Here is a 25,451-nt window from a genome sequence, read left to right on the forward strand (position 1 = left end):
GTCTCCCACTCCTTCCTGCTGCCTTTTCATCGTCTGTCCACGTCTGTACGCCGCTCATAGCCACAGTTGCTTCGCGGCGGTAACACGCAATTAAAGAAAAAACATCATGAGATCTCCTCCTGCAAAGAAGGGTTTGTGTGCATCGATGCGTTTTTCAGAGTACATAACAATCCGGTTGCTGCAATACGATCCAGTTTACCGTTCATGCCTGTTTATAGCAGTTTCTAACATCAATGATCCAGCCACACACAGGAACTTATTTTTCCTCATATTATCTCTCTGTCTCTGTGAGTCCTCATCCACCCCTCACCCACTTTCCCTTTCCCGTGAGCATTTCCCCTTTCCCTCTATACCACCTCCTCTCCCTCAGCCGGTATTTTTCACTACGAAAGGTGGCAACCCTAGCCCTCTCCCTTCTGCCGACAACAAAGTCTGTTTCAGTTAAATCCCCGGGCTAAATATTTCACGAACGGGTGCACCACTCCAAGAACTTTCTTTCTTACAAGTTTCTTTCCGATACCACCTACAAGCTGCACACTGTGTGAATGAGAAGGCGCTCATTATTTAAATAGAAAAACCAAATGAGTTTCGTGAAAACATAACTTCTAAAGCAGGGCGCCGTCGGCATTAAAATGAGTACTACCCCTTTTGGGACCTTTAGTGGACCTGTTTTAGAGAAAAATCTGCCACCAAAGCGGGTCATTTGTTGTACTAATGAATTCATTTCCGTTTACATATTTTTGTCTCGGCTGGTCACGGCGAAGCACAAGATAAACGCGTACATACTTACAGTGAGGCATAATGGGTAAATGTAAGATAATATGCATAAACATGTAACTCAAATCTGGAGAAAGTGCAAAACTTGACATTTGAAAGCAGTTGTATCATGAGTGGTGATTAGCGGCAATGGAAGTTCGGCACCAGTTCTAATGAAAGGTTCGACAGTCTCTCTGGAACAGCCCCGCCCTGCCAATGTACAAACATTGCATAACAGGGGCTGGCCCACATTCGAGTAGACAGACCTTCCTGGTGCACTCCCCAAGCAGCTTTAACAAAAGTGGTGACAGTGATTCATGTATTCTGGAAGGCCACTGACCCGTCAATCCATGAAAAACACGCAAGAAGGGCACAATCCGCAAAATCACTAGAACTGACCTCCTTTGTTGTACACCATGCCGACCTCCGAGTATGGACCACAGGTTTATGGCCTTCTCTATGGTCTCCTTTGTCGCACAAATCAGTCGCGTCGTATTGCCCTCAGCTTATCTGCGAGTGCGGCTTATATGCCCGAAAATTTTCAAAACGTTTCTAAAAATGGGTCCTGCGGCTCATCTGTGGTACAGCTTGTACGCATGAAATTATGGAACCCTGTTGAGAATGCCCTGTTTTTGCTGCTTCTATCTGTACCTGTACGAAGTTTGAGTGTCCATTTTATGTATGCAACATGACGCTGGGGCCCGCCGTGCCATTCCGTGCCACATCAATACGCTGTGCACCACTGTTTGAAAAAAGGAAAAAGAATCTTGCGCTTGTTGAGTGTAGTGCAGCCATTCTGCATTAAAGCTGCTCGTTATCATTCCTCAGTCATCTCCCTACATTTTTGGTGCCGAAACCCGGGAAGCGTAGCCTCACTCATTGACGGAAGGATACCAGGGATGGGAAAATGGTATGTAGTAGCGTTAGCATAGTAATGGTTCCGGCTGTTTTCAGCCAGAACGAGAGCCGCACATGTGCTGTGCATTCTCATGCAAATGGTCCATTAATTACTGCAACAAATGACCCACTTCTGTGGCAGATTTTTTTTTCTAAAGGTGTCCACTGAAGGTCCCAAAATGGGTAGTACCCATTTTAATGCCGACTGCACCCTGCTTCAGAAGTTATGTATTTCACGAAACTCATTTGAATTTCTATTGAAATAATGAGTGCCTCCCACTCATTCACATAGAGCACAGATTGTAGGTGGTATCGGACAGATACTTGTAAAAAAGGAAGTTCTTCGAATGGTGCACCTGTTTGCGAATTATTTAGCCAGGTGATTTAACTGAAACATCCTCTACACTATACAACTATATTGTGCTCAACTAACTACACCAATTTCCAAAAAATTAAAAATAGAAGACACTATTTTACAGCACACCCTCGTACTGAGGTTGAGGGTCCCTTACCAAGCCAAGCATTGTGTTGTGATATCCCAGATGATGTTCTCCAGGGCCAGACATCAATTCCTAGGTCCATGGATTGAGAGTTTCTCCGCAACTGGCTGAAACGAGCAGTGTTTTTTTTTTTTTTAAATCGAGCATACGATTCAGTTATGTTCAATACACCCTATGATAAACAGCAGACAGCTGGAACAGCAAAGTTTGCATATATTCAATACACACGCCAATGCCAAATTCTTTGTTGATGGAGAATAAACATCCAGCATCATATCTTTAATTAAAGGTCAGTTTCAGGAAAGGTAGGGACAGTGAGGAATATGGTTTTTATCCAGGTGTATACCAGCCCCTAGAGGACCCCATGTTTGGTGGAGCTTATCAGTACTTATTGACCACTTCAACTATCTGTGTATTTTGCAATTTCTAAGGCATCTAGGGGTGAACTGCTTCAATTTTTTTATGTATTGAAACACTATTATTTGAAACATGAAATGTACGGTGGATGCGATGTAGATGAAGGCCTGAACAGTCAAAGCCTATGACTTACATTATGGCGGCAAATCTGCTAGCAACAGTGCGAGCACCTTGTGTTGTGTGTCTTCTGCACATTGCTCAGACACCTTCATTATGTAGGCACAGAGGCGTATCTCCACCAGTGGGCACGCAGTCCACACAATGAGAATGAAACATACAAGAAGATGGCAGCCACCAGGCAGATGGGGAAGTTAATTGACGTATTTTGTTAGCGCGAGTATACAAGCGAGCTTTCAAAGCGTGCAGATGTGCTCTAAGAATATTGTGTCCAACGAGTGTTTTACAACATGATCAGTGAACAAACAAAAGTTTGAAGCATGTGGGAGCACTACGTTGTGACTCTGAGGCGTTTTGTGCTCACCTAAGCCAATCAGAGACGTCTTAAGATTTGTCTGTGGAGTCGACCTGCAGGAGTTGACCTCTCCCGAAGTATAGGCTCTATGGGTTGTTACACTGTGCACATATTTCATAGGACCACACAAAGTCTAATTTCAGTTCATCAAGTCATTCAGTCAGTTCATCAAGTCATTCAGTCAGTTCATCAAGTCATTCAGTCAGTTCATCAAGTCATCTAATTTCCCTACACAGTGCCCTCTGCCATTATAAATACACTGCTCGTCGCTATGATGAAGGTCACCCGAATCTCCTAACACACAGTCACAACAGAAGTTGTAGCATACACTGCACAACAAGTGGATGTAACTACCAAGTATAATTACTTTGTTTCCACTGTAAATGATATCTTGGAACAAAATACCACTTGGCACATTTCAAGCAAATGTAATGCTATTAGACAACCGTGGATCACCAGTGCTCATTTTAAGAGGGTTAAATGAAGGCCTTCGCACTCGTTACGTAAAGTATAACAACATGCTTAGAAAGTCATTAAAGGTAGCGAAGCGCAACTACTTTTCAGCTGCAATTACTGACTCTGCCGATCACCCCAAGAAGTTATGGGATATAATAAACCTTGCCTTGAATGCAAAGGTAGAATAGCAAAGATAAATAGCAAAGATAAATAGCAAAGCTAAATAGCAAAGATAAATAGCAAAGCTAAATAGCAAAGATAAAGAGAATTGCATCTCTCTTCAGAACTGTAGCAATCGCATCATAAAAAATCCCACTGAAGTTGCAAACATGTTTAATGCCTACTTTACAGATATCCCTTCCCATATACCCACACCATGTAGTAACCTTCAGCCTCTTCCCCTGCCTTCAAACAATGAACACACTTTTCTTTCACCCTCAACCAGGGTTGCCACCTGTCCGGATTTCACCCAAACAGCTCAGAATTTCAAGGCCTGCGTTCGGTGTCCGGGTGAAGGTGTAATCCTGACATAAAATGTTCGGAAATTTGCGAAGATGAAGTAAAAACGTTAAGACTCCAGTGTCTGGTTTGAGTCATCGTCGCTCAAGATTGAGCAATAGCTAAAATGAGCAATCAAAGCTACGTTGAGTCACATGAAGATCCTGTAGACAACCTCTCATCTATTATTAGAGCCCTCCATACCCTGCGCTCAGCTTTCAAACCTCAAGAATTTGATATGGTCCCTCACAACCCACTTAATGCAATCCAAGACAGGGCAAAAAATGGAGGGAAGCGGGGCAGGGCACAACAGTAACAACTAACTGTAGAACCCAAAGTTTGAGATAGTTCACATAGCACTGGGCAAAAATGCGAATCCAAATGACTGGACAAATTAAAATGCGATGTTATGCATTCCAGCAGGGCATTCCTACTTGTCTCACCTGTGTGCGTGTCTGGCTATCATAGGCTTCCACTGGTTTCCCGCCTGACGCCCAGTTATTTGTAGTCTGAAATAATCATCGCTCTACTTCCTCTCAGAATCCTGTGTCTTGTATGCAGACGACACCAACATCTTTGCCAAGGCAGGTTGCATATGATCATTATATTCAAAAACTAATTCAGTCATTTAAAAAATTTTCAATTGTTTGTCAGCAGACCTCCTTATGGCCAAGTTCGATGAAACGTGTTATATCATTTTCCACCCTTAAAAGAAGCGTCTGGATATCCGCCATGAACAGCTCCTTTTTGGAAACCACCTGCTCAGGAGAACATGCAGTGCAAAATTTCTTTGTATTATTTTACAAGCGAATCCTAGCTGGCAAGAACATGCTCAATTTCTGAGCCGTAAGATCTCGCCCAGCTTGCTTTAGCACGACTCTCAAACCATGTTCCGATTACCACATCATCGTATATTACACCCTAACGCACTCTCATATATCCTATGGCCTCGAGGTCTACGGCCTGACCTACAGCACTATCTTGAATCCACTTTTAGTGATACAGAAAAGAGCACTGCGCACAATGAAGGAGCTCAGCCCTCGTCACTCCGCATTCCACAGGTTAAGAATACACGACATCTATAGTCTTATTCATGACAAAGTTATTCTCTTCATGCGTAAAACGCTGTATAACTCCGCTGGTGCACTTACTCGTACACACCACCATACAAGTTACTTCCTGAGGGACAGATTTAGTACACTTTATCCTTCAACCCCCCCCCCCGACAAACTTTGGTTCGTTTTCTCTCCTTTATTATGGCTCTATTGCTTGGAACACCTTTCCATCAGAGATAGCAAGCGTAACCTCTTATCAATCACTTCAAAATACAGCGAAATATTATTTTTCCCCCATAATCTTGACCAACCCTGCAGCTCCATTGATTACTACATCGACACGTGTGATACTTGTAATTTCCTTCTGTGTGGCACTGTGCACCTGTTTATTTATTTTGTGTTTACCTCACTACCTCATTTACTTGTCTTTTTGTTTGTTTTCCTATACAATGCAACTGTTATTCCTCTGTTGATAGCATTGCTCCTGATATTGTAGTTAAATTATTGTCTGTTAAATTATTGTCTGTTATTTTGTCTGTTCAAGTAATGTTATCGAGAAATGCAAGACTGTTGATCCATTTCATGGTCTCCGTGACGATAAAAGCGCTAAAAGAGACAACCACGGACGACACAACATAGAGCACTACTTTCAACAATTTAATGGACTCAGTTCATGGTTAACTTCATGTTTTCATGTATTACCACATTATTACCTGTATTATTTTCATTCTAATTATTATTGCTTACATTCTCTTCCCAACAGGATTGCTGTATTATTTTAGTGTCTTTTTTTTTTGTTTCTTTGATTGTTTAAAATTGGGACTGTTACAGGGTCTCCCCTAACAGTCCCACTTGTAAATACGTGTATAACTGTGAGACAAAATTGCCTAAAAAACAAACGAGTTCCTCAAGAAGTTAGTGAGCTCGAAAGCAACAAGTTAAGTTCAAAGTTACCAAACAAGGATAGCTTAGTTACAGTAACAAGTTACTTCCATCACTGCCTGTGACAGATCTTCAATCAACGCCAAAATCTGTTATTTATCAGCAGGGCCGGTGAAAAGGGGGGGCCCGGGGGCATCCAGGGATGGAGTCCTGGGGCCACAGAGGGAGCACTAGAGAGAGGTTGCTAGCCCCAGGGACTAAGCCAATGTGGCTTACACGTGCGGTTTATGGAGACTTGATGGAAACACATAACCGTAGAAGCAAAAAGATAGACTCATCCCAGGGGCCCGTAATTTCTCTCGCAAGCACGGTTTATCAGCAGTTTTGTGAAATGCACCCTTTCAAGCAATAATTCAGTTCAAAACGGTGCATCCAGGTTTCATAAAGCGACACCTTATACAAACCCTGTCACTTTATGCTTCCAAAAACACATTTAGGAAATTGTCAGGAATAAATCAAGTTATAGGTGTTTATACCAAAAAAGGCATTTATAGGCACAATCAAATCACATAAGTACGTTCCCCATCACCTAATCCATGCTCTGGTATCAAAACGGCACTATTAGATGCAAAGAAAAAACAAGAGACATTTGCCTGAAAACCCAGGGTCTAGTCATTAGTGAAAGCTAACTTGGTCTTGCACGAATAAGCCTTCCTGAGCTCTCCTCTCTTTTTTCTTAATAAACATATCCCCTCCCCCTTTCCCGAAATCACGTCATCACTCTGAGTCTGAGTGAAACTAAGTTGTAGTGTTTGGGAAACACGTGTGTGTTTCCTACCTTGGTGCTTCCCAACCCAGACAACACAAAACGATGCAAATGTGTTGCATAAGAGTGAAGATGTGTTGCATCAATGTTACCAGAACGTGGAAGTGTTGCAGCAATGTTTCATACCCACATTCATCGTTGTAGCAATATATGTTTCAATGTTCATGCTATGTTTCAAAGATTGCATACAGCTAACATTGCGATGATGTTACTGAAGCAATGTTGAATATGTTACTGAGGGAATGTGGAGTTTACATTGTTGATGCAATGTTTTCCAAGCAATGTCAATGCTCTGTTGCAATTGCATTTCCTCCAAAATGCTTAATCAGTAAAGTAAATTCAACATTTGTGCAATATCTTTATGTAAATGTTTTTGCTGTATTTCAAAAGATGCGTAGAGCTAACAATGTGGTTGTGTTGCTGAAGCAGTGTTGCATGTGCAACGGTGGCGAAATGTCAGTCACATTGCCGATGTGGTGTTTGGCAAGCAATTTTAATGCAATGCTGCACCAGCATTGTTCACAAAACACTGCATCTTAATCAACTTAATCTTAACGCTGCAGCACTATCATTATATCCATGTGTCTGCTGTATTTCAAAGGATGCGTAGAGCTAACACTGTGATCCTGTTGCAAGAGCAATGTTCCACGTGGTACATTGACGAAGCTTCACATTTACAATGTATAGAGATGTTACCTCTAGACAACATCTGAAACATTGCAGCAACATTGAAACAATCATATTGCTGCATTGCACTTTTTGCATGCAACATTTGCCGAGGTACTTCAGTGTTTCAGTAACAAAATGTTTCCACCATCTTGTTCCATCCGTGATCCCTACTAATAAGTAATGAAATGAAATCTTCAGAACTTCCCGTGATGCTGACCAGTCATTCATCAGTTTGTTTTTGGCGATGACATCAAATGTTGCGGCAACATTTCATGCACAAATGGAATGTTACCGCAATGCTTCTAGTTCTACAGGGTGTTACCCTATAAAAGTCTACCCGCGCCGGCATGCCGTGCTCGCCCATTACTCAATGCAGGCGGTACAATGTGTTGCCTACGTATAAAACTCATAAGGACATTCCATCATGGTAAATATCGAAGTGAATGAGCACCGCAACGCAAAGTTATAGCGCAAAACGTGAGGTTCCCGTAGTCAAAACAGCCAAGATGGCGCCTCTCAGTTAGCAGACGACATCTCTTTTGGGTGTCGTCTGCTGAGTATGCGTCGGCATTTTTCGTTCCTCACGTCGCTTAGTTCTGAGCAAAATACGACAGTTACACGAAAGCGAAATAAAAACTGCAGTTCCATCCGGCTGGCAGGATATGCGACACGTTGTCATGTGGGGAGCAGCATGTCAAGTGCTCTTCTCAACGCCGCCATCTTGTTTGTTTTGACTATGGGAATTGCACGTTTTGAGTTATAACTTCGTGCTGCGGCACTCAATCACTTTGAAATTTACCAAGATTAATTGTCCTTATGAGCTTTATATAAAGATCGCACAATGTGCCACCTGCATTGAGTAATTGGCGAATACGGCATGGCGGCACGGGTAGACTTTTATAGGGTAACACCCTGTATGTTGGTGCAGCATTTCAGATGCTGCATTTTAGAAACATTACCATTATGTTGTTTCGCATGCTTCATTGAGGGAACACTACAGTTATATTGCTGATGCAGTGCTATTGAAGCAATATCATAGCAATGCTGGGGCAACAACAGACCTTCAATGGGAACTGAAAACTTAATAAAAAGTAAATGTAGGCAATATGCCGAAGAAACAAAGAAAATATAAGATGCCTGACAATGTTTAGTGTGACCATTATGGACAGAATTAATGTAGGCTCTGAGGGACATTATATTCTACTCAAACGTGTTACCCTGACTGACGTCGTTCATGGACACAAATAAATAAATATCTATCTATTCTGGGACAACACTGCGGACGCACGATGTGAGACGACTATGGACGAAAGAATCGAGACAAGGACAGCATACACGCGAAGCAAATTAATCTAACCTAGAACTTGAAATTAGTTACAATCCATTCTTACGCACAAGCGAGTTTGTGCTTGGACCCTAGAATGACGTTCTTCCATAGTGTCAGTGCAACCACAGTCTTTGAGCACTCGCATACCTGGCACAGTGGCTAGAATGATTGCCTTCTGCGTCAAAACTGGGAGGTAACACAGGTTGGAATCCTGACTGTGCTGTCTACAGTTTTCCCCAGGTTTTCCTGCAGACTCTCTAGACCAATGTCAGCACCATTCCCCTGAAGTCTGCCCAGTACGGTTATTGAATATGTAAGCATATTATGCTACATAGGACATGTATCACCAAGACAACACCACATTGCTCCTCCAGTGTTGCTTTTGTAATTTTGCTACAATGTAAAATAACTGGTATAACTGGTAATGTTGTATTAACATTGCATATCACATATCTTTTGCAATGTTTTTTTCTGTAACATTGCTGCAAAATAACGAAGGTGGTCCTTTACAATGTCACATCAGCATTGCACAACATATTGGTGCAATGTCACTGCAGCTATTTGTGCTGACTGGGAACGTAACGCAAGTATCATGGTAAGTGTAGAAAGTCGGGCAAGTTGGTCGGAGCACGAAGACAGACAAACACACACACGTCTCGTGCTTTACTTCAACGGAGACCCCATGGGGGAGGAGATTTATGGCCCTGCGTTCTCTGGTTCAGCATAGGGTTGGCATTTTCCTAGAAAAGCAAACAACTGAAAAACTTCGTCTAAGCTTCCCTCAATGTCTCAATTTTCCCAGATTTGCCGAGATTGCTGTGTTACGGCCTTCCTTTTCTTCCTCACCACTTGGTCCCTCCTACATGGACTGGAATAAAGGGAAGATAAAGCTTCACGCTTCGCTGATGGTTTGAGTATTGTCCTGTGATGTACATTTGTTCTTCATCTCCTTGTTTTCACCCCAGATTCAGTGATATACTGCCTGCGTCGTTGAGTAGCTTGCACTGTCGTGCAGCAAAACAGTACCAAAATACGGTTGGAAGAGGCTTCGTCCACTCACCTCGATGCAAACTACGTCTTGACATGCACGCAGACGATTCTGATAGAAGCAGTAGAAGTGCCGTAGCCGTGTTTAGCAGTTGCCTTCTCTATCGATATAGCTATGGACAAGGGGTGGAACGGTGGAGCTGGTGGAGCATCGAAATGATCGAAATTGCAAAATTCCCATATCGGACCCCCCTCCTGAGGACGAGGCTATGCGAGGAACCGGAAGTCTCAAGCTCGCCTCAAGAAAGCGTTTGTTCCACTAGCTGATAGCCGATAGTTCACTCAGCGCCTCCTTTATTGGTTCTAGCGTGTTTCACGCCTTGCTTCTTGCACACGTGTGAAGCTGGTCCTTCCTTAATGAAAAGCCTGAGGTAAGACTTTATTCCTCGCTTTTAGTGCATTAGCGAAATGTATATATAGGCGTGGTGTTTAGCTACGAGAATGAATGCACGCTTAGTCCTTCGAGCACCCGTTTAAAAGAGCTTTATTCCTTCTCCTTTTAGGTAATGGCGTATCGTTGCATTCCACTCTGTCGATCGGACTTCAAGAAGAAGCCGCCCAGGGTGTCTTTCCACGAGATTCCCGCGGATATTTACACATGGGAGCAGTGGCTGAAGCGCATCAAGCGTGATAACTGGGTGCCGAACGCGACGTCTAACTACAGTAAAGTGTGCAGCCGGCATTTCACAAATGCAGATTTTGTGGAAGGATATGAGACGGAGGCTCAAAAAGGGAGCGCTACCTTCGGTGTTCACGGACAATCCATCGCATCTTCAGCCACGACAAATTTCGAACCGCGGTGATAGCTCTATCAGGAAACGAAAGTTGGCCAATGACACACGCGGCATCGTCGATTCAGCAAAAAGAATTAAGCTAGCCCAGAATGTTGCGTTGCCAGAGGAAGAATTTAAAGTCGACCAGACTCTCAGCATGGACACTGTACGGTTCGGTCTGAAGAAAGGCTGACACAAGCAGTAACAGCGGATATGAGCAAAGCACCACAGCAAACACTACGACAGGACTAAGCAACCCAAGTGGACAACCTCAGGAAGGGGGGCATCACTGCACTTGAAAGATCAAGATGGAACAGGAAGCTGAGGAACATGAGAAACGCTTCACAAGACCTTCTCCGTGCCGTGGACATTCTGAACAAATTTGCTGATGCTGCGTTGAAGAGCAAGCCAAACCTGCCTCGCCCACTGGGTACACTGCTCAAATATGCTGTGCCTGCTCTATCTTGCTGCCCGCTGTTGCAGTGTCCTAGCCATGACTGTGAGCTTAGGGAAGAACTGTGCACCTTGATTTGCAGATATTTCTTCAGGACACTTCTGAGCAATTATGCCTTCACTGTCACCGACAAGAACGATGTGTACAAAGCATTCCGCCAAGAGCCACTCTCTCGCAAAGTTGTAAAACTGTAGTTGATGTGAATAATAAACGTTATGTTTTCTTTGTGTCTTGTATTCTGGCGTAGAAGGTGTGCTCATAATGCTGGATAGTCTTGGACGCTTTGTTACACGGGCGTGCATCCTTTGTAACCGCACGTGAACGTTCGTTCCACACACGCTTGCACATCGGTACGTTCCTGTTATACTGTCGGTGATGTGAAGCTGAACACTCAATAGCTGACTGCAGAACATGGAGCATCAGTTCGTTCCAAAACAAGTGATCTTCACACGAAACCTAAGCTATTGCCGCTTACCCGTCTTTAGCTCGCGTCCGCAACCTCGGCAGCCACCCTACCCCTACTTCAACAGCGCCACCACTCACTTTTGCGGCGGAGCTGGGGAACTAGCAAGGCCAGCTGGCCAGCCTCTCCTATTGTTATCGCTCCTTTCTGACAGGCATAGAGTAATGCCACAACACAATCAAGGAAAAGCAAAGAAGAGTTTAGTAAAATTGGAGCTTAGTAAAATAAATGGGGGTACGGGGGAAGGGGGCCAGGCGGGGGGAGTTCCGGCTCTTCACTCACAGCTAGGTAGTCAAGAACTATACCCGGCTAACCTTTCCTTCTTTTTCCCGGTTGAGCTAACCTTTCCGTCTTTTTTTCTTAATAAATATATCCCCACCCCCCTTGTTATCTCATAATAGTGATTTCAACCTCGTCACCGTCTGCATATCCGAGCTTTCGATTGCCCTCATGCTAGTCTTTTGCCTATTAGTTGTAAGTTCCTCTGTCCCCCCCCCGCCCCCCAGGGAATTCTTTGTGGTAGTACAAAAAAAGGCAGAAAAGGAAGGTCCAAAACGAAAACAAAAAAGAGAAAGAAATCGTGCGAAATAGAAATGCACATAATGTTACAAAGGATAAAAGGGGGAGGAAACGACACGAAGCAGCACAAGCGGCTCCGTAAAGTGGGCTTCACCTGTTACCAAATTGCTACATTTCGCCATTCATGGCGGAAACTTACCTACAATCTGGCCACAATGGTAGTTTTGTAAGGTGGGCTTCACCTAATGCACCCGTGCGCTAGGTGAAGCCGACTTGGGGAATGGTGACGCCTACCAAAACAATGCCGTGGTAGTTTATATAGAGAGATACTATACGCCTCCTAGAGTAATGAGCACGTACTATGCAGCGTATCACACACAGTCAAAACATACAGGTGTAAAAAGAACCAGATATACTGCACATTGGTCTTTTTTAGATATGGCACAGCCCATGACACAGAAATCATGATGTTTCACGGTGAAAGTCACTTTAAAATCATAAAGGTAATTAGCAAAAATAGCACCAGAGTTAATATTCTGGAACACTGTTCAACACAACGTAGAATTTTGCAGCACGTATGTCTGTATGCTTCTCCGCTTGCGGAAATGCATTCAATGTGCCACTGCTAGTCACATCTTCTGCACGTAACAGATGTCCCTTCTGTCGTGGTATCCTTGCATAAGAGACATGTCTCTGCATTTTCTTCTGGACTTCTCCTGCTAAGGCAGTTGCCGCGTATGGTGTCGTAGATGTGTCTTCTCATAGCTCGGACGTCACACTGACCTGTCAGGCTCTTGCCTTTCGGCGTACCAGCATATTAGTACGCCACAGGCCGAAAAGTCACTTTGAAGTCTGTGCTCCATGCTGTGCTCTGTGTCGCACCTTATTTTGAAGTCATGTTGAGCCGTAGCTTTGGTCAAATACAGCCTCAGTAGGTTGGCATATCTCTGCAGCACATGTGTTGCTTGCATCCTTTGTGGGTCTGAGCAGAGTATTTCTCCCTTGTCAAGGAAGCAAGCAACCAGTGCCCAGTGATTGCCTCCAAGGTTGACTGGGGCAAGAAACAATTATTTTTGTTCCCAGTTTGAGCTCATCATCCATTGTTGCGGTTCCCTTGAGTGGATCAGGCTGACTATTGTTGTACACGTACAGCCTCCAATGTGGCTATATTTTTGAAATACATTCTCCATAAATGCGTCTATTATTTCATCAAATAGCCATCCCGGCATAAATGTTGGCCTGACAGCCCTGATCGTTTCGTATTCGCTTTGTTTTAAGTCATGCTCTAGTGCCTTTATCATTACCAGTGTTAGGTGGTTTAATCCTAACCTTGAGGATTACATCTTCTATGTTTCTGCAGTGCTCCATGCTGACTGTGAATGGTGAAGGGGTCCCAACAGAAGTGACCAATGTTGTTTCCTTGGGTACCACATGAGATGCACCGCTTTTAGAGGCATTGTCATTTCTCCTAGTGGACCCAGAACGTTCCTGTGATTTTGTCTCCACAGTGTCATCAGTTTTTCTGCTCTCTGCATCTGAAGTCATGACCTCTTCTTGCCTTTTCTTTCCGTTACTAGCTTTACCTCTGCACATTGTGGCATTCCAGTATTCCGCTTGGCTGGACATATGTAGTGGTGGACGGGTCCTGATGTCTTTGGTGTGAGGGCAGATGGGCCTGATTTGTGTTAGTGCTACCTGTTCTCTTTCTACTGGGCACTGGAATGCAATACTTGCCTTTTTGACTTCATTATAATTCATCCCAGTGCATGCACAGTGGTGCCATTGCTTGCATGCTCCACATTGTACCCAGTCTCTTAATTTCTTGCTCCCATTGCATTTTAGGCACGAGTCGTCATCTCTAGTGCTGCGCTGCAGGCAGCCATCAACTATGGTGAAGTATATCACTTTACGGAAGTCGTCTGTGCTACATACATCTGACAGTGACTTCATGACTACAATGTGGTGTGCTAACCAGCGGAGTACCACACCACCACTTCGCTCATCTTTGTTGCTCCACCATTGTTCTCTATTGAGGTAATATTCCTTTGATTCAAATGTCCACATCCAGTCCCCTGCATCCTCTACTCCACATAGCACACAGAGAAAGCTGACCAGACAGGCAAAGACATCTTGCATGTCTCTTTAGCATCAGGTTGCTCACTACATCCATAAAAGTCGAAAGACTTTATAACACGGATGTCAAGGAAAGATGCGAAGAGCATCCACTTTCTGTGCTTATTTACATGTGAAAAAAATATAATGGTCTTCCCCTTTGGTGTGTCACAGGTGAGAAGTTTGTGCCTGACAAGAACCACATCCATGTCGCATAGTGGGACCAAATAGTTGTACGTACTGGCTGCATGCCTGTATGTGTGGCTCAGTTTTGTGAGGTATGCCTCTACGATCACATCCATTAGCTCTCCTACCTCAAAGTGGGGAGTGTGTTGTCTTATAGTCTCAGCATCCTCCTGGCTGACATTCACATCCAACGACTTGAGTGCTGCAAGCGTTATATAAATACCTGCAGGCTCCCCAAACCCAAGGACAACATTACTAGACTTTGCTGTGTATCGTACGTCTAAGTTGAACCCTCTCAGGTCTTGCTCTGTTTCCTCATCGTCATACCAAAAGCTTGCATGCTCCAGGCCTTCTGCTCCCGCACATTTTTCAGCTGTTATTCCTCTCTGTTTCTCAGCAGCAACTGGTCCCACTTTGTTGAATGCCTCAGGAAGGCTGACTTCTTTTATGTTTGAAGACTCTGTTAAGGAAAAGGAAGAAGGGGGTGCTCGCGCACGCCTTCACTCATTGTACAGTAGTTCTAATCATCCGTTCATTAAAGCCTGTTCTGTTCCCATCTCTGGCGCTTCCTCAACAAATGGTGCCGAAACCCGGCCTGGGCCCGCAGGAGGTTCTTCGCCCAGGAAAAGAATCAGGAGGACCACTTCAGGCCAGAGATATGATGGAACAGGAGTTGCTTCTCGTGAAGAGAACCTGCACCCGTCGGAGGTTGACTGCGATATTCAGCGAGGCCGAACAAGTCATTGCAGAATCACACAACAGTTCGGACCACGTCAGTCACTGTGAGGTGCTGTTACAAAGGATTAGGACGTTCTCCACGAGCCTTGCGGACATTGAGAGCAGGCTAAGCCCTCTGTTCACAGTTCAAGAAGCAGAAACGGAGTTACATGCAGCGTTGGAATGGCAAGACCGCATATTTCAAGTCAATTGCCTTTTGAAGAAGAGACTCGCCCAGCATGCGGGAGCGAGGTCCACAACGGCGACTTGTGGGTCGACAGCGGCCAATCGGATTTCGGGGCTACAGGGTTACGCTTCACTACTCAGGTTTGATGGCCGCCACGAATCATGGCAAGAATTTTGGAGCCGGTTCGAGGCACTAGTCCACAGCAATACGTACTTGACCATCGCAGAGAAGATGTCGTACTTGGTAACCGTGCTCGTCGGGGAGGCCGCAACGTTCATAAAGGGTCTTCAGCTCACCGATGCCACGTACGCCACAGCGGTCAAGGTGCTGGAGGACAAGTATGGGAATCCGGACACGCTGCCGTCAGTTGTCACACTTGACTCAGAACTTAAGGGCCAAATCACAGAACCTGAAGCACTGGTAGACGCTCCGCAAGCAACAATAGGTTTGACAGCAACGTCATCAGGCGTGCCTCTGCAGGGACTTCTATTAACTGGACTTGACGAGGAACGTGCACCAGGACGCATCAGCCCAGCAGAGGCCAGGTTGGCTGCGGAGACGACGACGAAGAAATCACCAACTACTCTATTTGCGGATGCTGAGAACACACTTTCTCCACCTGAAGACGTGCTTCACAGTGAGAGGTCACTTACAGATGTTGAACAGAGGAAGGAGCTTGCACTGACGGCGTCGCTTGTTGACGAGACGCAGCGCTTGACTAGGGAGAGCCATAGTACTACGGAAGCGCTGCAACGTAAACTGGAGGAGGCAATATGGAGCAACAGCTGGACTTTCGGAACACGTAGCGGCTCAACTTCGCATGGTACCGTTCCTCTAACCACTGAAGCAGGTAGCACTGTCATACATACGGTGGCTGATGATCAACCTTCTGGGGCTTCTGCAACAGAGTCCGCACAGCGTAGAGACAATAAGGTCACAGGCGCGTCAGCACAACCTTTGGTGGAAGCTGTTGGTCGTCGCTTGCTTCCCACCCCTCTGGACACAGGACAGGAAGAAGCAATGGAAGAAAGTCAGGTTGTGAAGCACGACGATAAGTTTGGGCAGTATCGGGAGACAGTGGAAGCGCCGCATGCATTACCCAAGAGACGATCGTACGATACGCCGCCTCCCGAACGAGGACCAGTACCAGGCGTAGCAGCAGCCATATCACAGCAAGCGGCGAGCGCATTGGTGCGAGCCGGTGCGAGAGAAGTTGAAGAATGGGAAGAACACGGTACGCTACCCCATCTTGGGGAGAATAGACTTCTCGAGCGTTCAGCAGAAGACGACCCACCAAAGTGTGTAGAAGCTGGTCGTACAGAGCCTGAACGTGTTTCACCGCGGAACGACGAAACTGCTGTAGGAGAGCCTATGTGGATGATAACAGAGCATGAGCTGGTCCAAATCACGGAGTACGAGACGCCAGCGTTGACAGGAAAGATCACAGGAAATACAGTGCACGGAATTGTATCAGACACGTATGTGCCAGCAAAGGCCAACGACGATCAGAGTACGTTGGATGAGAAACCGGAACGGAGTCTCACTACATATGGGCCTCACAGACTGGGAAATAGCGAAGCTGCGGAACTACAGAAATCAGCAGTCGAGCATGCACGTCAGGAAGACGGAGCATTATCGGGGTGTCAGCACGTGGTTGTTCCACCCGTGGCTGCTGGCAACAAGGACATCAGAAATGACGTCACCGGATCGGACGACACGGCGGGGAAAAACAGAGAGCACGTAACAGCCACATGGGACCCTGGCGGAGAGAAGGAACCCCGCAGCGAGACTATACACGCACCAGCACCGGCGTCGATCGTGGACGCTAACAATCTTGTTACGACCTAGACGCCAGGCTCACGGTCGGGTGTCCCTGCACGAGTCGTTCATCATCGATCGTCAGTACAAAGTCGAGACCACCTCATCAAGTCGCGGGCCGGAGTGTTAAGGAAAAGGAAGAAGGGGGTGCTCGCGCACGCCTTCACTCATTGTACAGTAGTTCTAATCATCCGTTCATTAAAGCCTGTTCTGTTCCCATCTCTGGCGCTTCCTCAACAGACTCTTTCACCCTACCCCAGCTGCAGCAGGGGCTTTTTCTGCCCTGCATACCTTGTTCTGCAGCCACCATTATGTCGTCCTGGCTTTCTTGGTGAGTTCTGTCATCTTCGACCATGCCTTGCTCATGTCTATTACCTTCCACTTTGCCACTTGCTTTTCTTTTGACGTTCATCAAGAGCCCGTGCTTTTTACCAGTTCTTTTCTTTCATGTCCTTTCCATTTTCCTCAAAATCTTTTGTGTCTTCATCTTTGCAGCATGTCCATGTGGCTCGTGCTCCATAGTGGGGGCAGCCTTCATACTATCATCATGCATGATAACGCTGAAGTGAACAACAAGTTTTCGGCATGTCTGAAGAATGTATCCCAATGCAGGCTTAATCGGTGGTTGCTCTACATAATCTAAAAGATATGCGAGCATTTTTTTAATCTCTTTCACTTGCTGTGGACGTCCAGGACTTGGTTCGTGGGTGTCTTGAGCACCAAGATCTGGGGTTTGTTTCGTAGCATTGGCACGTGACAGACTTTCTTCATCGTTTTGGACCAGTGTGATTCGTGTGCTGCACACTTTATGAATGTGTTTGCAGCTGCACCTGTACAGGTGCTGGCAGAGGTTGCTGCATTCTGCATCTCTACATCTTTGGTGGCATGAATCATCTGTGCAACAACTGCTTAGCTCCTTGACCTGGTACTCGACTGTGTTTGACTGTGACTTCACTGTCCACACAGTGCTCTCTACTTGGATGACGTCTTCATCTGGGATGTTCATCCCCCTGTTGTGACGTGTCTTAATTTCACCTTTTCTGTCACTCGGAGGTGGCATCTTGAGTAGGTCATATTGCCTTTGCCGCATCTAGTTGTGTCTTTCTATTGCGAGAAGGGCACTGAGCAGCTCATCTACACGTTTTTTGTTATTTCTTCCAAGAACGTGGATCTTGAGATGATTGTGGAAGCTCTCAGTTACATTGTTAGTATCTGTGTCTGAATGGGGAAACTTCCTCCTGCACATCGCCCATGTGTCTATTCTGCAAAGGTAATTGTCCTCGAAGTACTGAGCAAAGCCCTCCTGCATCTTCCCAACCTTTTCACGGAAGGACGCACAAAGGTCCTGGAATACCTCTTCTTCTGTTTCGTACAGTAGTTTATCCAGCATTGCCGCAATTTCATGCTTGGTTTCCTGGTCTTTTATTTTGGAAAGGCGTGCCTCCCATGCTTTCTTTACATGGAAATGACACAGTAGGTGTCTAATTTCCTGTTCAGGAAAGACAGCTCGGAGAGCATTTATGTAGCTCATTTTGTCGTCAGTCATTAGGGCGTTAATTTGCAGCAACTCACATTTTGTTCTCAATGCACTGAAAAAAACTTTCATTGTCTCAGTGTTCATCTGGTTGCACACGAAGTGTGCCACAGGGTAGCCATGACCACTGGGATCAATCACCAGAACATTCAGTAGGAAGAATCCGTAAATGTTAGTATTGAATGTATAATCCATGCACACTGTATTCTTTGCCCGGTCTCGAAGTACTTCTGCTTGCTGCTTAGTCATTATGCCCACGGGGAAGAGCTTCTCATATTCTGGGTGATACTGCAGATTTCCAGCACTTCCTACTCTTGCATCCTCCCACTGTGGTTTATATAAAATGAATGGGCTGTAGTCTTTCTCTTGGAAGCTATGCACAAAGTTGGCAACAGATGTGACATCATCTCTGTGCAAACACTCAGAGAGTCTCGAATCATAGGCTGCTTGACGTATGTTTTTCAGTTTAATGAAGAGTCTCTTGTCATGGTGTTGAGTTTCCTCTCGTGCTTCTAGTGAACACACCTCCTCTGTTTTTCTGTCATAAATTCTCCTTGCTTGTATCCTCAGTGATACTTCTCTTCGCACTTGCTCTAGCACTTCATCATCCTGATGTGGATGTCGTATCTGAAAAGGTGATCTGGCATGATCATGTTGATCAATATATATCGCACGTAGTGCTCCACGAGCCTCAAACACTATAATTGTAGACAAACACTTCAGACCTGTAATTTCCTTTCACATTTTCCCGCGTAGTTGTCTTATCTCGGTGAGGGGCCTCTGTGCTGCATGTGTATAGGCAGTACTTGTCGTCCTTATTGTACCGTAGATGATATCGAGCAAAAGTATCTCTTTCCACCTGCCTCATCCATTCTTTGAACTCATCCATTGATTGGAAGTTAAGGTTTCTCAGCTTGTACTCCGTGCCCTCATGGCTTTTCTCAAGGTGGTCTAAAAGCCTCGTGGCATGCAGGAAGGTTGCAGTAAATGTTGGAATTGGACATCCTCTGGAGGCCCTCCCTTTCCAGTAAACCCCCGATAACTCGAAGTCGTAAAAACCGGAAAAAATTTCGAGATAAGCGGGGTTTCGAGTTAAGCGAACAGCGAAAATTACGTTGCCACGATGTTACCACAATGCGCTATGTTATGTAACGTTAAAAAAAAAGCGTTCCTACAGTAATAGGGCTCGTAAACAATTTCGAAGCCATTTATTTTTTAACATCATCTGAGACTGAATAACTCCGTAAGAGCAATCTGCTTGGCATTCGCGTCTGGGAACAAGAAAGCATCTTCAAGCACTTCAGTGCAACGCATGAGACGCTCCTCCCGGCACGTCACTACCGCGGCCACTCTCGACGATTTCTGTATCACTCAGTTCACCGCTACTGGAACATTGCCGTCGTCACAGGGGGGCCATATGTCCGCCATTTTTGTAACTACCCCCAAGCGGTCGCTTGTGGCAACGCCGCCATCTTGTCATGGACCCATGTCACAGAGCCATCATCCAATGATATGCCCCACTGGTTTGTTTTCCTTATGTTTTGATCATTCCGCCAGTTCGCTCCCCCGTTTCGTCCGCTTCGCCGGCGGCGAGATTTTCCAAGGTCGGGATTAGGGTACAGACGCGATTGTGTTTTGCTTTCATCAGTCTTCCGAATTTTTTATGGCGTATCCATAATCGAACATGGTACTTTGTTGTTATCCGGGTTGCAGTAACCGTTCCACGTTTGCTGGCAAAGCATCTGGCATAACATACCACCAGTAAGTACGCCACTTGGAATGCTTTCAGTTGTAGTTTCACTTCCTCGACTACACTTCCTAGCTTCCCTCGAGAACCGTCTCTACGATTGTCATGGGAACATGCGATCGGGACACCAGACCTTGTGCCAACAAAACACAGCGTGGTCTGCTCGAAGCACTTCAGAAACGAAGACTTCGACAGAACTTCGTTAACACGGGTCCGTCTACGTGAAGGTGCTGTCCCCATACCTTCGCTGCAGGTTCAGCAGGTAGGCATCGTAAACAAAATGCAATGGTGTAGTCAATTACCGGTGGCTGCATCGCCTCCAGTTGCTTGGGAAGGTGCCAGACGTTGCTGGAGTGAGCGATCCCGAACCCAGCGCACAAGAGGCAAGAGCATTGATGACAGTATGTGTATTATAATAAACAGCACATCTTTTTATTATCCCATCACAATTGCTTGAGGAACAGTCAAGCATGCCAGGAGTGAGCATGCCAGAACCCTGTGCACAAGAGGCAGGACATATGAGCATATATATCATGTGAACAGTATATGCCTGCGACATATGGTTGTCTCAATCTCAGTTTCATGCCCAAGCGGCTCCCTGTGAGACCTGGACGAACTTGTGTCGGGAAAGTAGTAGCAAAAAGTTAAACTAGGTCCCACTGCCAGTGTGTACTCCTTCATTCCCCATGGTGTTCACCAGGAACTGCAGAAAGGCTTCACAGTGGTAGAACCCAGATTTCGAACAACTGTGTCGCAGGCAGTATACATATGAGTATCACAGTTGTTCTCATATTACAGGTGCACGAGGTCGCGGATATGCCTTCTGTGCCTCCTTCACCTGCTTTGGTGGTAAGTGCTAAAAATCTCCTGAAAACGTATTGCAGTGGTTCTGAAACCACGTACGTTATGGCATGGGCGACTATCTTTATGTGGAGTCGCTTCAATAAAACTTTTGATGAGTCTATGCCTGTAGAAACTGTCTTATTTTGAAGTACAGAGAGTCCAAATTGCTGTCCTTTACGCAGGTTGTTGAACGAGAGCGTGTCACGAAAAAAATATTTGAATCTGTTACCTGAGTTACAAACAGGTTCTATGTCAGGAGTATCACCTGTTTGTTACTCAAGTAGCAGGAAAGTAGCATTCGTTTTTCTTTTATTGCTCTCTTTAAATATTTTTTCCTGACACTCGCTCGTTGAACACACTCATATCTATATCCTTTTCCTCCCCTCTATAGGACATATCGGTGGGTGACGTACATGAAGACATCAGTGGGGTAAGTTAGTCACTTACCTCCGCATGCACATTGTCATGGTGCTGTTTAGCATCTCAACTTGGGAAGTTTTCCATTACAATATCCCTTCTCTTAATCTATAGGACAGCACTGGGTTTGACTGCACACATATTCTTACATGTGACGAGCAAAATGACCCATTGGTAAGACATATCACCGACTACGCCTATAAGTATTTATGCATGCAGTTCTTAGGGCCGGCATTTAACTTGTGGGTACGTGGGTTTTGACTGTTGGTTTAGGTGTCATAAATTGTGCATCTTGTTGCAGCAATAACGTCTTTCCAGCATAATGCTACCTTTTGTATTTTGCATCTAGAGCTTCACTGATGACACAAGTTCAGTTGGGACACCTGGGTCATCCAGGCTGTCGTCTGTAGTAAGTCTTATTGCACTTTTGGTAGTATCTAACTGCTCCATGCAAGTGAGGTTAACTGCTATAATTAAAGCAAGGAATAAAGACACCTAAGGAGGGAGCGCACCACATTATCTTGGTTGGAGAAGGTGTGGTGGAAACGGAGGACAAAAAGTGGCGGAATAGATGTTACTCCACATGGGCAATGTAAATTAGAGGATGTAGTGTGGTGCCATTAGTGTTGGTCAAACAAAGGCCGGGGGGAGAGGGAGCGAAGCACATGAGCAGCTAGCCAAGAGAGGAGCTTTGTTCAACCAACAGCTATATGGCAGCCACTCTCTCCTTTGGCTTCTTTCCTCCATGAATTAGGGTATGCGGACTCTACAAAGTTGAGCATCTTTATGATGCACTATTCATTTATGCTCCTATCTGTCTGACCTTTTCAGGGCACTTCCCCGCTTGCCTCCCTTACCAGCCCAAGCACCAGCAGAGGCGTGCTCGTGGTAAGGGGTGAGGGTAATACTCATAAACATAACACTTGAATATGATACGCATTATACGTTATGTCGTGAACTGGCAGTACCTGATAGGAAACAGATTCAATATCTTTAGTCAGGTTACAACTTGTAACACGGACGTCTGAAATCTCAGTTCCACGCTATGGCTATGTTCTGCAATTTCTGGTGGACACAGTGCTGGGAATGAAATATAGTAAAGAGTAGAGATGGGAATCCAGAATCCAGAATCTTGCGAATTCAGAATCTTGCGAATCCGAATCCCAGGAAGGTTCTGCGAATCCACGAATCTTACGAATCTCGAATCTTTCAAATCCTTTTTTAAAAAGAGTTCGAAAAGCCAAGAAAAAAAAAAAAAGACTGCTACTGGAGAGTGCTTTGAAGCAGAATATGACACATTTGTTGAATGACAAAAAAAAGTTCAGTTTCGGGTGAAAGTATACCCATATAGTATATCTAACGCATTGTTCATCGACTACAAAAAATTCATAAATTCTCGTGTCTGAATTATTTCCATAAAGCTAAAGCAACAATCAAAAGCAAAGCCATATTACTTTTAAACTTGTAATGTAACAGTTCCAGCCTGAACTCTTTCAGTCCAGAGCAATGTAAACAAAGAAACAAGAAAACACCTGTCGGTCAATGAGGCTTTCAGCGGACTCCGGAGGCGCCAATTTATAAAAGAATCAACCAAATGTGGTCAGTGGATTCGAAAGACTCGATTCGCTGTTTTGGGCACTGGGATTCGGATTCCCGAATCTCGAATCCCTGCCTAGGATTCGCGGATTCGCGGATTCGGCTGGCACATCCCTAGTAAAGAGTAATATTGGACGCAGTCTACATGTTTACTACTACTTTCCTCATACTGTTCTGTTTTGAACTTCTGGGGAGTCGCTAAGGCGTCATACAGAGATTTCATGCAACTGTGTCCATAGCTGTACATGCCTGCTGAACAGACTCACAGTTACATTTGCGGCTGACATATACATGTCACATCACGAGAGACTGGTCAGACCACTTCACGAAGAGAGTGAGAAAAAGATATTTGAGTTACAAACATGTGGTACATCAAGAGCAGCACTTGTTTGTGCCACGAAGGTAGCCTCCAGTTTCTGTGTAGCACTCTTATTACGAAGCACTCTGGTCGGTTTTTCATGATGCACTTGTATAGTGTGTAACTATTGATACGGGCAAAATTAGTATTTGTTTTGTTGAGTGGGGCAAATAATAATGCACTGTGCATAGTGCAGTTCAAGGTTAAATATTTTTGCATTAAGAAGTGCCTTCAAAGGAAAAAAATGAGATAAATACGTGTATTTGCAGACAGTTGGATGTCATGGGGAACTGTCCAGTTCATTCGGCATTTGTGCATGCTGATGATTCTTGCTAACCCTCATACATGTTACAATGAATTGTACTCAGTCTGAGCCAATAAAAATGGATTCTATCGACCACAATGCCATGAGGCCCTTGTGATTTGCATGCCTGATACTTTGTCACCTGTTGCGGCTGCTACGATTCAAAGCCAAATCTCTTCTTTATTCGGTAAGTATACTCTATATACCAAAGGAAGTAAGTATTCTGTTTCACGTGCATGTTGACACTGAGAAAATATCTAAAGTTAGGTGCAATTGCTCATATGGCAATTTATACTCCGTACTCTATTCAAACTCCCTTCATGAAGTACCAGCACACTCTTCTCCCTATTTTGAGTCATGAGGGATTTTCTTTTAATTGTACTATTAAGCCAATATAAATGCATGTCACCAGAATCTGCAAAAGGTCGCAGTACCTGAAGTAGTACGCATGCTCCATTTTGTGACTTGCCGGAATATCCAGTGGAGCCTATGCAATAAGGTACCTGCATGTTGTCCTAGGAAAACCCAGCTGAGGACACACCTGTGAAAACCTTCCTCAAAAAAGAAGTAAGACGGATTGGCAATCTGAACACCATCAGCAAAAAGCGAATCAAGGCATTGCAGCAAGTCCAACGCCGTATAAAACAGAGGGTTGCTAAATTGCAGCACATCATATCAGATTTGACTTCCAAAAACATTTTGCTTGAAGAACATGCAGGATGTCTTGAAAACATTGCTGGGGCGAACAAAGATCTGCTGATGCGACAAGTAGCGAAAAAGCGAGGAACCAGTTTGCCACATCAGTATAGCCCTGAGTTGCGTGCCTTTGCACTCACCCTTCATTTCTACTCACCGCGTGCCTACAACTACGTGCGTAAGACGTTTGACACATGCTTGCCCCATCCACGCGCTATAAAAAAAGTGGTACCAGTCGATTGATGGAGAAGCTGGATTTTCAAAGGAAGCACTGTCTGCATTGGAAATGAAGGCTGTGACTAACTCAAAGAAAGGAGTACAAACTGCGTGCAGCCTTATGGTTGACGAAATGGCCATTAGAAGACACATTGAGTGGGATGGGAGGAGAACGTACGGGTATGCAACTGCTGGGTCAAATTGTGAAGATTCCAGCATAGTTGCCAAAGAGGCTTTTGTGATGCTGCTCGTTGCACTGAGTGAACAGTGGAAGTTACCCATTGGCTACTTTCTGGTTGATGGGATTACCGGAGAACAACGAAGTAACCTTGTACTCGAAGGGTTGTCGCTTTGTCACGACGCTGGCGTGACAGTTGTTTCCCTAACCTGTGATGGTGCTGCAGCCAACCCATCTATGCTTCAAAGCCTTGGTTGCTCACTGCAGTACGACAGCTTACACACAAGCTTTCCACACCCCAACACGGCGATGCCTATAAGTGTTTTTCTTGATGCGTGCCACATGTTGAAGTTGGTGAGGAACGCACTCTGCCACTTCGAGTCGTTTGTTGACGAAGATGGGCATGAAATATCGTGGAAGCACATTGAAGCCCTTCACTCAATCCAGCAGAAAGAGGGACTTCATGCAGCAAATAGACTACGAACAGCACATGTACATTTTCAACAACAGGTCATGAAGGTCAGCCTTGCT

At 45.0% G+C, this 25,451-nt stretch overlaps 2 protein-coding genes across 4 annotated transcripts in view; one reads left to right on the forward strand and one right to left on the reverse strand.

Annotated features, from left to right (window-relative positions):
- LOC135396544 (E3 ubiquitin-protein ligase RNF123-like) overlaps positions 1–12,231 on the reverse strand; it is a 502,532-nt gene extending 490,301 nt beyond the window's left edge. For 2 of the 3 annotated variants that reach the window (XM_064627583.1, XM_064627581.1), the window contains exons 1-2: positions 9,816–11,551; positions 2,166–2,260 (exon numbers count right to left, since the gene is read on the reverse strand). In XM_064627583.1, the coding sequence (XP_064483653.1) occupies positions 2,166–2,235 (70 nt within the window). In that variant the 5' untranslated portion in view covers positions 2,236–2,260; positions 9,816–11,551. Of the gene's footprint in view, positions 1–2,165; positions 2,261–9,815; positions 11,552–12,210 lie in introns of those variants that run through there. The other variant, XM_064627582.1, reaches the window with a different exon arrangement.
- A 69-nt stretch (positions 12,232–12,300) lies between these two features.
- Positions 12,301–23,988, forward strand: LOC135396545 (THAP domain-containing protein 1-like). The gene is made up of 11 exons (XM_064627584.1): positions 12,301–12,514; positions 13,854–14,045; positions 20,279–20,326; positions 20,388–20,574; positions 20,636–20,713; positions 21,111–21,161; positions 21,547–21,585; positions 21,687–21,746; positions 21,922–21,981; positions 22,404–22,460; positions 23,796–23,988. Exons 2-11 carry the CDS (start codon positions 13,900–13,902, stop codon positions 23,847–23,849), a joined length of 780 nt encoding a protein of 259 aa, XP_064483654.1. The 5' UTR covers positions 12,301–12,514; positions 13,854–13,899; the 3' UTR covers positions 23,850–23,988.
- The last annotated feature ends 1,463 nt before the right edge of the window (positions 23,989–25,451 follow it).

Source organism: Ornithodoros turicata, chromosome 6 (assembly GCF_037126465.1).
Source record: "Ornithodoros turicata isolate Travis chromosome 6, ASM3712646v1, whole genome shotgun sequence".
In the NCBI taxonomy this organism is placed as follows: domain Eukaryota; kingdom Metazoa; phylum Arthropoda; class Arachnida; order Ixodida; family Argasidae; genus Ornithodoros; species Ornithodoros turicata.